At 48.3% G+C, this 12374-nt stretch overlaps 1 protein-coding gene across 1 annotated transcript in view; it reads left to right on the top strand.

Moving 5' to 3' along the window:
- The window catches only part of LOC147710999 (bone morphogenetic protein 2-B-like), a 77202-nt gene that overhangs the window by 49901 nt on the left and 14927 nt on the right, over positions 1-12374 (top strand). The window contains exons 2-3 of the mRNA XM_086920092.1: positions 2959-3075; positions 3831-4029. Coding sequence (XP_086776218.1) covers positions 2959-3075; positions 3831-4029 — 316 coding nt within the window. The remainder of the gene's footprint in view (positions 1-2958; positions 3076-3830; positions 4030-12374) is intronic.

The raw sequence follows: 12374 nt of genomic DNA, 5'->3' as shown, positions 1-12374 counted from the left end.
GAAATACAAATTTTGTTTTAAGGAGCAGCAAAGTGCTAGGATGAAGCTGTTTGTGTAGCTTACAGTTGTTTAAGCTTAGGCTGCCACACACGAGTTTGCAATGCAGCTAGTGTTTTACAGCCTTTCGAAATCCTCCGGTGAGGATCTTTGTTGGACAGGCCACATGAAAGGCCGCTCTCCCCCAGCCCGACCAGGCCTGAGCCCGGTCACGCAGGTACTACACACCACCCTTGCACGTCCTCCGTCCCCTCAGGGACCCCTGCCCTCGAGCATGTCAACCTCGTGGGTCCGATCCACTGCCAGCCCACGCGCCCATCCCGGGGCGCCATCTTGGACACTCCACCACGTGGCCACCTGGCCCCCGGCCGACCTCAACCCTGGGCCTGGCCAGGCCTCAGACATCCCGGCACCACCATCCACCCAGGAGGTGAGCGGGCTACTTGGCAAGTCAATGGGAGAAGGAGGTGTCGATGGCTCTCCCCCACCAAGTGCCGCTCGCCCATCGCCTCCCCGAGCGCTGGCTCCACCCCCCTGCTGGGTGTCTGGACTCCCTCATCCCGGACCTCCCGACCTCCAAGTGCGAGGGTCCGGACATCAAAGCACACCAGCCCTATAACTGGGGCAGCTCCAGAGCAGGAAGGCAGTTGTATCTTGGAGTCGAGAGACGTAAAGAGGAACTCATCCTAGACGGACTACTGGCGCTGCCGTAGCTCTGTCTTGTGCACCATCGTCCTGCCTGTTGGCGCTGCCACAAGACTTCCCAACCTTCATCTCCTTCATCGTCGTCGGGACCTGCTGGCGTGGCCGCGGACCGTTGTAACCGTCATCTTCACCGGGACCTGCAGGCTCCGCCGCGGACCGTCGTTTTTCCTTCGTCCATCTCGGGACCTGCTGGCTCCGCCGCGGCCCGATCATCTAGAACGCCGAGCTCGAGGATTGAGAGCTATTTTCCACTCATCGGTAACAAGACTGTCCCGCTACCCCTTTTCCTAATCCGGAGACCAGAACCGAGGGGACCCCTGAGTCCAGACCTCCTTGTATCATATCATCGTAACCTAAGAATTGCATATAAAGCCTCGTTAAACTTCAACCTTGTGTGGTGTCCGTCTGTGGGGGGGAAGTTACTTGTCTGTACAGTCGTTGGAGACGGCTCTCCCCGGAGACCTCTCCCCGTAGTCTCGGCCGACCCTCCCGGTCCGTCTAACAATCTTCCTTGGCTGAGGCTGTTTGTGTGCGTAGGAGCTGTGTGAGCGTAGTCTGCGGCACACGAGGGGGGGGGGGGAGGTGAACCTGAAGTTATTTTGGTCGAGTAGCGCTGCAAAAGCATTCGGAAAAGGTAAAAACTTTAAGCAATAGATACAGTAGCGCTACAGGGTCTGTTAGTAGGGGAGAAATACAAACCAAGCCTCTTTAACATGCACATTGTTTTCTAAACAGCAGTAAAGTAGCGTAGTGTGCGACAAACGAGGGGGGGGTGAACCTGAAGCCATTTTGGTCGAGTAGCGCTGCAAAAAGATTCGGAAAAATTAAAAACTTCAAGCAATAGATAGAGCAGCGCTGCAGGGGCTGTTAGTAGGGGAGAAATAGTACCCATGCCTCTTTAACATGCACATTGTTTTATAAACAGCGGTAAAGTGCTAGGATGAAGCTGTGTGTGTGCCCTACAATTGTTTGAGCCTAGGATGCCCCACACAACCAGAACAAGCCCTTTACCGCTAATGTAATTAAAGCAGGGGATGGGGGAGCGGATCCTTTGAAGCACGGCCTCGCGGCCGTCAAAGAAGTAAACAGCAGGGATGTAATTAGGGGGGAGGAGAAGTCGCGCTTGGGTGAATGCCTGAGGCCAAGCTGCCTGTGGGAGGGAGGCTGATGGCTGTGATAGAAGCGCGGTCACAAGCACGTGCACTTCTACAAATCCGCCTCGTAAAAAGTCAGCTTTGTGGATGGACGGCATTAGGTCTCTCTGCGAGACCTAAAAAGCTCTGGCTTGGGCATAGCTTCATGATAAATGTGATAACACTAACAGCAGAGTACAAAGTTCCCCGGGGAGCGTGTAACAGTGTGGAGCAAGAAGTAGGTATTGTCAATACCGTGGATATCACTAAAGGGTTCCTTAGTCGGAACTTAGAGAGCCTCACACACCCAAAGTAATAGGCGTGAAACACACCCTTACTGGAGGGTGTCCGGTGTCATCATCGACTCCCTGCCCCTCGTCAGACCGGCGCTGCAATGTCTGACGGAGTCCCCAAAGGTACTCTTTTGGCGGGGTTCTTTTGTTCCTTGCCGATGGTTGGTGTAGGTGAGGATGAAGAAGGGTGTAGTCAGTGTAATAGTGAGTGAAAGTAATAAAAAAGGTAAGCAGTCCACTTTCAACTTTAATAACGTGGCTGATTCCTTAGTTAAAAAGGGGTGGGAGGGGAGTTTAGAGACCGTAAAGGTATACAGAACAATAACTCAACCCCCTAGTGTGGTCAACATGTTTCTCGCCAAGAGGCGATTCGTCAGGACCTCAAAAAAGTACTACACAAAAACAAAAAACAAAAGTGGACTCAATACTCAATCTCTATAAAGAAAGTGAATACAACCTCACTGGGTCGGAGGACAAGAGGGCCAAGGGGTCCTGCTCTATTTAGGCGACCCTAAAAGGATTAAAATAGGGCCTCTCAGCATACTCCCGTGAGGCCAGCGTTATAAGGTAGAGTTCACCTCGAAGGGAACACTGGCGCGGCGGAACACCTACCCCTCACGCTCGCGGCACCTGGTCAAAAAAAAAAAAAAAATGTGATAACAAACACCATAACATGTCATCTTATTTTATTCGTTTCTCCACTGGGACCGGGTGTCAAGTCTTTGTGGTATGAATGTGCCTACTCAATTTCAAAAACCACAGAACTGAATATTAGAAGCATCCCTTTCAAAGTTTAACAAGAACGTTGAGTCTAACATGCTCTGTTTCAGGCAGATGTCTACGAACTACTGGACAGTCGCGTCAAGCCTTGGCGAGGGAACCTCATCTCATCTAGACTTCTCCCGTTGCACTCACACGGGTGGGAGGTGTTCAACGTCACTCAGGTGGTGAGTCTTCTTCCTGTTGATGCATGTCTATGAGAAGGCCGGAGAAAGTCTTTCTTACTCTGAGATCTCCCCACTCAGTATAAAATCTCTCACTTCTGCACTCACTGCTAATTCGATACACTTCGGTCCTAGAATCGAATTCACCACAGCCTTTGTCCGGTTCCATACGCTCAATCTCAACACCTACCAAAGTGTCTGCTCAGCCCTCTATTCACTTTGGAGAAAGAACATTTATATCCCAAGACAGTGTTTTAATATGGCACATCCTCAATCCTATGGGAAATGGTGGATCTTCTAAGGAAGTTAACTCCCAGATACCTAGATCTCACCTGTCTCCATTCGTACAATCCACATATGATGAGACATTTCGCTTTTACTTGTAGGACATGTCCTACATATTAAAAGTGGTGCAAACCTAACAAATCACAATAATTGCACACATTAAACTCATGTATAGTGCACAACGTACATTATACTTTGATACTACATGCAGTTGACATGCTCAGGACCTATGCAATGACCTGATCTTATGCAACAGGCTTAGCTTTCCATGTTGCTCTCCTCATCTAGAAAGACTAGAAGCAGTGGTTCTGTTGTGCTTATCGATATGTAGACATGAGAAGAAAATAGTACATTCTGGTACCCAAATTAGTATCTGTTACTGGTTATTTGTGACCACACCCTGCTCCAGCCCAGTCTAATTCCACCACCAGCCATGTGTCCAGCTACTCATGTTATTCTCCTTCTCTGAAAAGGTTTCCAGGTGGCTCCAGGACGACAGCCCCAACTATGGGTTCCTTATCATATCCACCTTGCCATCAGGCAACTCCCTGGATAACCACTTCATGAGCTTCTCCCGGAGCACCCCCGGGAAGGGGAGAAGGACTTCACCATTCCTTGTGCTCTTCAGCGATGACGGGAAGCGGCGGTCCTCCAGCCCCCCACCAGAGCCAGGTCAGAGCCACAAGGGTACTGTTAAAGTATCCATGTATGCTATTTTGGGTCTTTTTTGTAGGGCTTGGTCGGGAAAATGGATGAGGTCAAAACATGACTATTGTGAATTTTTAGCAATCAACATATGTAATCTGGTTGCCTTATAAGATCACAGTTTACATTTCAAGAGTCTCGTAGTTCGTCCTCCTAATCTGTAGCCTGTCAGAACTCTGCAACTCTCCATGGTCACTGGGACCTTTCAGCATTCCCAGGACTGTGGACTGTCAGCGTTGCCTGGGTGTAAACTGGTAGCACCGCTAACAAGTGACCTGTCAGCTTGCCAAGCCTCTGGCTGTCAGAACACCAATTGCTTGAACTGCCAGCACACGTAGCGGTTTGTCATCAAGTAAAAATTGTAACCTGTAAAGCTGAAGGGCAGTGACCTGTCGGCTCAAAATTATGAAATAGCAGTGCATCAAGATTGTGACCTGTAAAACTCAAAACTATAATCTGATAGCATTCTAAGACTGTAATGTATTGCTTATTTAGGACTACAGTTACCTGCAAGCACTCCAGGACTGAACATAATTGTGGCACTTCAATATTGTGACCTTTCAGCATTATGAGTATGCCTGGGCGGAGTTCGTGGAGTTATTCCAATTTGAACTCAGCAAAGTGACAAAAAAACTCTGCCAAGCTATGGGGAGTTCTGCGAGCAGCAGAGTGGGTTACCTCGTGCTGTTCGCACTAATTTTTAGCGCCGGGTGCTTGTCCCATGCTGTAAAATCAGCGTGAACGGCATCCCGCACAGTGCAAGAGGGTGCTGCTTCTTCCTGCTGCTCAAGTAAAAGTTCTACTCGAGCAGCTGCTGCCTCAACACAAGCGGAAGTTTTCTCAACGCGAGCGTTAGCAACCATCCATGACCACCTGCGTCGAGAAATCTCGCTGGGAAGTGGTCTAGCATTGGGATTTCCTCGCTCGTGCTTGCCAACTTACCATTGGTGAGCGAGGAAAAAAGTCTAGTTTTTCGGAACTCCGCGAGCTCAATGGAGGGCAGAGTACAAAAAACACTACAAACTCCACGAACAGGGTAGAGTGCACCACCCAGGTTTAATTACAAGATGTCAAACGTTTATTAAAAATGCCCAGTATAATTTTTTTCTGCGGTTTTTACTAACTAGATTTAGTCGTAACTAGTTAATGTATTTACTATTTGTCTATCAACCTTTGTGTGTACCTTAAGTTTCTTATCATCTCAGTGCATTTCAGTACGACTGTTATACCTGCATCCCCCAGCAACTGTGGAGTAGTTAGCCTACAAGTACTGCCCATCCTTCCAGACAGCGAGTTTCCTAAGAAATGTTTGGTGCCTGAATGCTTAGGGCACCTGAGATACAGCCTTGTTGCACCAGCAGAGATAGAATGTTCTGTTTTACGGTTGGTGAACAATCCTTGGTCACATCATAGATAAGGTTTTGCTGGCAACGAGTGCTGCAGAAGTGTATATATTCCAGGAGAGGTGAAACTTTCTCGCGCTCCTGAAGAAACCCCATTGTGGGGCACCTAACATTGAACCTTTTCTATAACATTTGAGGGAGACCTCTGTATGTGAGTGTGAAACACAAGCAAGAATCAGTTTGTGCCACCTTAAGCAGTTGCTACCGATGATAGAATCCTGTTAATGATGGTATTCAGTCTTTTCTAATAATTATATTACCCCAATACAACATAATCACTAAAATTGTCTTCTAGTTCTGAATTTCAGTCGCTTATTGTTGGTAGGTGCTTGTGGCCTGCTACAAGGAGAATTAAGCATAGGGTTAAAAAGATGCCTCAGTTTACGACAACTAGGGAAGAAACCTATATGTGGTGCATGAGTATATTCCTAACCTACTCTATATGGTAACATGCAGTCTGTGATGGGATCATGTTGGAAATGGCCCTTTTTGCAGTGTTATCCCCAAACTTTTTGCTTCTTCCTCCTATTTTTTCCTGACTTGTCTGTGTTGGTTTTAGGACTCTGGGCACTTTCGCACTGCTAATCAGTGCTAAAGTGCATATGCTCTCTGTGTAAATTGTGTTATGGATTGGTGTTTCCATGATTGAGTATTCAATTTACTTGTTAGTCCCTGGTAAAGTGCACTGAGTGTGCCAGGGCCTGTAAACCAATGCTACTAGTGGGCCTGCAGCACTGATTGTGCCACCCACGTGAGTAGCCCTAAAAAGGTAACTCAGATCTGCCATTGCAGAGTCTGCGCACAGTTTGTAACTGCCATGTCGACTTGGTGAGTGCATCCACTTACCAGGCCCTAAACCTTCCCTTTTCAACATGTTAGTCAGCCCTAAGGTAGGCCCAAGGTACCCCTGTGGGTAGGGTGTAGTGTACATGAAAGGTAGGACATGCCCTGGTGTGTGTGGCATGCCCTGATAGTGAAATACAGCCAATTTCGTTTTTCACGATTGCAAGGCTACCTGTTCTCCGTAGGACAGAATGAGAAGTTTGATTATAACATCCTATAAACAGAACTGGCCGTGGGAACTAGGTAGGAAAATACAATTTAGTATGCCTGAACTCAGAATCTAAAGATGCATCTTTTAGTGGAGGTGATTTTTACGTTCTGTGTTTGAAAGTACCACTTTTAGAAAGTAGGTATTTTCTTGCTCAGTCATCCCGTGTGCCTCTGCTGGAATGTGGATTGCCTGTCTGGGTTTTGGAACAGAAGGCTGGGGGAGCAAAAGGGGTTCCAGATCGTCTAGGTGGGTCAGGAAAGGGCTGAAAAGACCTGGGCTGCGATGGGGGAAGGGGAGGAGATTTCCTTGCACCTCAAAGGACCTGGTCTGCCTCTGACAATTTCGTCTCCACCTCCTGCCAGGAAATCACACCAGAGAAGGCAGAACTGGTTCTGGCTGGGCACAGACACCCTCTGCCTAGAGGATCAAAAGATTTTTTGATACCAATACTGGGGCCCGACCCCTGACATTTTTTTTTTTAAACAGATTTTATTGACTGCAAAAGAAGCACATGTTATGCAATGCTCTGTCATCCAGAGACAATCACCATTATCAATTTACCAATATCAATTTCAGTCATTTTCTATAATGAAACATAATTACAAACAGAAAAAGCATAACTATGAAACCCCCCGCCCCTCCACCCACCCGCAAGGCCCCCCCCCCCCGCGGGCCGCTGCCTGCTCAACCACCCCTGACATTTAGAACTCTTTTGGATCAAGAAGACTGCCAAGAAGAAGAGCTGGAGAAGCTGTGAGGAGGGACTACCACTTTGTTGTGTGCTTTGCTGTGTTGGCCAGCAGTGGCTGCTTCTGTCTTGGGCAGTGAAAGGACTGGACTGAACTTTCTGCAATCTATTTTTGTGAGTTACTCCAAGGGCTTGAGGTAGAGCTTGCCTCCTGTTCACAAAGTCTCAGGAACAACAAAGACTTCAAGCTCTTCTGCCCGCAGCTCTGGGGACTGTGTGTTTTGTGCTGCAACAGAGGAAAAGTAACTCGACGATGTCTACGACGCCGCTGCCGACTCCGTGACCTGAAGGCACCGCAGAGGGCATTGCCGGAACACGACCCTGATCTCACCGATGCTGCCTGCTGACGCCGCCACCAAGCCGCTGCTCGCACTGCGACCTGTGGGCACCACACTCTGCACCGCCTCACTTCACGACAACACCGTGGCCTCCCTGATGCCGCCGCTCCACACCGAAATCGACACCCCTGCTTGCATCGTGGTTTGAGGGCACCGCTCATAAAGTTACACGACATACCGCCCTCATCCTGCACTGCAGCCTTGGCCTACTGATGCCGGTGCCATGGACTCCAGTTCGTCAGCCAACCACAGTGCTTCAGCAACGACGATGCCGCTGCTTGCACCGTGACCTGCCAGCACTGTGACGAGCACCGCCTTCATCTCGCACCGCGACCCTGGTCTCACCGACGACGCCATCTGATGCCGCCACCGAGCCGCTGCTCGCACTGCGACCTGAGGGCACCGCACGTCGCACGGCTGCACTTCGCATTGCAGCAGATGACGCCTGCCGACGCCAGCGCTCCTGACTCTATCAGAGAGGAGATCGACCTCCAACACGTGTGACTTCGAGGGCCCCCGACGACTGCACCAACCTCCGGAACCAACGCCATGTTTTCGGAAGCTCAGCAAGAGGTCATCAACACCCTGCATTTCTAAAAGGTACTGTTTGCGGGTCTTCCCGACAACGTCGGTGGTCCACAATGCCGCGGTCAGCTAGAAGTGTTTGGATTTGTTTGCTCATGATGACATGATAGCCCCGGATGGAGCTATCGACATCAGGAAACTATTTTTAAAGCATAAGATTTTGAAGTACTGTATTGTGGATTTTTATTGTGTTTGGTCTTGTCTTAAGTATATAAAAATATTGAATATTTTTCTAAACTGGTGTGGTGTCCTTTTGTAGTGCTTGCACTGTATTACTGTTAGTTATGTGCAAATGCTTTACACACTGTCTCTAAGATAAGCCTGACTGCTTGTGCCAAGCTACCAAGGGGGTGAGCAGGGGTTATTTTAGGAGTGTAACTTCCTTATCCTGACTAGAGTGGTGGTTTCTGCCTGGCTTTGGCACATGCCCTAGCCTGTCAAAAATCAATTTTCTAACAGATCAGTACCACTAAACTGAGTCATTCTTTAGCTGGTCACATGCACATACCACTTCCATTTCTGAAGAGCTATTCAAATAAGATTGTTCCCCTTCTTTCTAACATTTATTGGAACATCACCTGCCTGCATACTGCCAGTATACCCCTGGCCACCCTCTAGTCCTTCTAAACATACTCACTCGTCTAGCGTTTTATTACTTTGTCCCCAGCCATAAAAGTAACCATATAAGGGTGCATGCCGTGCCCTAGTCCCTCGGTTCCTGCATGCCTATTTCCTTCATTAACAATTGGAGCATATTTCTACCCTTGCACATGAACCCCCTATTCAAGACCCTTCAACTACAAATGCATGCTCCAGTTTTCAATCCAGTGGACATGCTACAATGTTGCTTTATGGGTTTTCATTTATTTGTATAGCATGCTTCTGCCATTGGTATGACCATGCAGTGTGGCTTGACACAGGCAGTACACTATTGTGTGTCACATATAAGGAGGACATTTGAATGTGTAACTTGAGGTAAAGTTCTGTGTCTGAAATCTGACGTGGAGTTCAGTGTCTCACTTCTGAGGTAAATTTGTTGATAATCTTGTATATGCCACATGCCTAGAATCATGTAAACGATGTAAAAGACAACTGTGGTAGTCATGTAGATTTCACCCAAGGCAGAGTCATAAATATTAGACCTGTTGTAGAATCCTTTGACGAGTTAACTCAAGTTAGAATCCTGTAATTGGAACCAAGGTACAAAGTCGATTGTGATAAATGCTGTACAATGTAGAAAAATAGTATCACAGGCAGTACATTCAGGAGTCTATCTCATTGCCATTTAAAGTATTAATGTGATGCCTGTGGTATAATCAAGTATGTGGCGCCTACGTTAGAATACTAAAGAAGTTACCTAAAATAGAATCTTCTCAGTGACACCCTGGTCAGATGTTTTATGTCTGACATCAGACTCTTAAGGCACCCAAAGCAAAATCATTTTTGTCATGCCTAAGGTAGGATATAGGAAATTGCACTTGAGCTGGATTCCTGTGTGTAATACTTTATTTTATTTATTATTATTTTTTTTGGAGTTCAAATCTGCTTTATTGTGTAATTTGAGACATGTCACACAGCTTGTTATGCCTACAACCCGGAGGCCGGCAGCAGTGAAGCATTGAAATTAACACAGCCGTAAGGCCGGCATCCCGGAGGCCCGGCGGCAATGCATGAAGGAGATGGGGCGGGGTAGCGCAGCCGATGTTGCACGGCAAGGGAGGATGAGCAGCAGTAGAACAGTGTTTTTCTTTGGGAAAAAAGAAAGCTCTTTCCTCTACATTTTTGGTTTCTAGAACAATGTAACAAAACTTCCCAACAATTCGGTAACTAAGAGGCACTTCATGACTACTTTGCAAATTAAGCGGCTGTGAGTTGGTGTGGCGTCCTATGTGAGCAGAGGTGTGTACAACAACGTGTGCGTGTCATAGCCGTCCCGGCAAGAGGGACAGTATAAGCCAGAGGCAATGCCAGGTACGGAGCCCCAAAGGATCAAGGAAAGTGTAAACTTTCTAAAACTATGTGTTTGATTAGGGAACAGTCACGAAGTCCATATGAAATGATACGTGGTGACCATCAAATGATTCCCATCAGATACCCGTCCTGTGCCGCCCTACATCATTTGGGATCCTTCAGCCGAAGGAAGTGATGTACAACCACTAAAGATTAGGTGAACTGTAACCTAACCAAGTGGAAAAGAACTCAAATGTGATAGCTTGATTTGTGTGGCATGAGGAGGGTAAACTGACTAGCAGTGCAAAAAGTGTGATAAAGTAACAGTGCTTAATCTGAAAAGTAGTTGTACCGCAGTGTCTCATCCCTGTCGCGTGAGATGCAGATCCCAAGATAGCGAAGGTCAGACCGACACCACTCGAGCGGGTAATCAAGAGGGAAAGCAATCACCGCGTCGGTTAGAGGGGAAAAACTGCGACTTGGACCAGTTTATATGGACACCGGACTTCCCGCCAAACAGTACAAACTCTCTGAGTAAGGGATTAAGGTATATTTCGGGGTGTTTGACATACAAGGTGATGTCATCCGCATAAAGGGATACATCTATCTGGCGCTGCAAGCATTGCACTGCACCACCGCGATGTAGTTGGCGCAATCGACAGGCAAGAGGCTCGACAGCTATAGCGAACAATAGGTGGGAGAGAGGGCACCCCTGTCTTGTGCCCCTGGTTAGTGCGATAGGCTGTGATAAGTGTCCATTGATGAAGTGTAGGAAGATGCACAGCTTGGTTGGTTGAATTTATTCTCTGTTTTGTTGTAGTTAATTCAATTTAGTGGTGCTTGATGAGGAGGCGTCGAGAACCCACGACGTCTAAGTAACTAATTGATGCGTGAGACCAGAAAGATTCCAGTGTCATCCCTTATCAGTGCTGATAAGGGATGACACTGGAATCTTTCTGGTCTCACGCATCAATAAGTGTCCATTGATCAGTATTCTTGCCATAGGGCGTGTGTATAGCAGGTGGAACCAGGATATAAATAATTTGGGAAACCCCATACTAGCCAGTACCGAGAACAGGTATGGCCACTAGACTGAGTCGAAGGCTTTGGTTGCGTCAAGAAATATGGCCGCCACTGGTGTGTCAGGGTGCACGTGCGGAGCAGGGAGAAGAGCGTGCGAAGGTTGTGGGAGGTAGATCTACCCGCCACAAAGCCTGATTGATCGGGCAGCACAAGTCTGGTCATTAATAGCGACAGCCGGGTGGCCAAGACTTTGGCGAGTATCTTGACGTCACAGTTTAGGAGGGAGAGCGGGCGATAAGAGTTGCAGGATTTGGGGTCTTTATCGGGTTTAAGGAGAGATATGATCACTACTTCGCGCATGGAACAGGGGAGCACCCCATCGCATAGGGATTCTGAGAAGACCTCGCTGAGTACCGGGGCCATGATATCGATATAAGCTTTGTAGAATTCGGCCGGTATGCCATCGAGCCCCGGGGCCTTGCCATTCTTGAGGGACATAATGGCCTCTCGCACCTCATCTAGCTCAAACGGTGCCGCAAGAAACGCCCTGTCTCCGTCACTAAGCCAGCACAGCGCCACGTCATTGAGGTAGTCAGCATAGGACACATCGGGCCCCGCTGTGGAAGTGTAGAGTGAATGATAATGCGTCACGAAGTGGGCAAGGATCGCATCTGAGTCCCTGATAGCAGTGCCAGAGGTGTCGGTGAGTTCTAATATAGTGTTATGCGCCCGCGGTGGTTGCGTGATCACAGCAAGCGCCTTCCCGGGCCTATCCCCTTCGCAGTATTTGCGGGCCTGCCAGTTTTTGCCCCTGAACTTGGCTTCTCGCGCAGCCTCCTCCTCATACCGTGACAGTGTCTCCCTAAATGTGGCCTGCAGGTCGGGGCTGTTGTTGGACACCATTCGTAGCTCTAGATCCCGCAATTCCTTCTCCAGTGTGCTAATGGATGTGAGGATAGTGCGCAGTACACCATGTCCCTTGGAGATACAGTACCCCCTTATAGTGACCTTGAATGCCTCCCATATGTGCTCAACAGAGTCTACCGGCCCCTTATTCCTAGTGAAAAAATCAGCAATCTCTTCCCCCAGTTCAGAGTGAAATAGGTTATCAAGGAGGATGTCAGGGCGAAGTCTCCATTGCGGGCATGGACTGTCCCAACCCGGTGTGCGAAAGTGGAGAAAGACAGGACTGTGATCAGAGTAAGTCCTCG

Source organism: Lissotriton vulgaris, chromosome 5 (genome assembly GCF_964263255.1).
Source record: "Lissotriton vulgaris chromosome 5, aLisVul1.2, whole genome shotgun sequence".
In the NCBI taxonomy this organism is placed as follows: Eukaryota; Metazoa; Chordata; class Amphibia; order Caudata; family Salamandridae; genus Lissotriton; species Lissotriton vulgaris.
The sequence above is the reverse complement of the archived record's forward strand: the minus strand, read 5'-3'. Positions and strand labels throughout refer to the sequence as shown.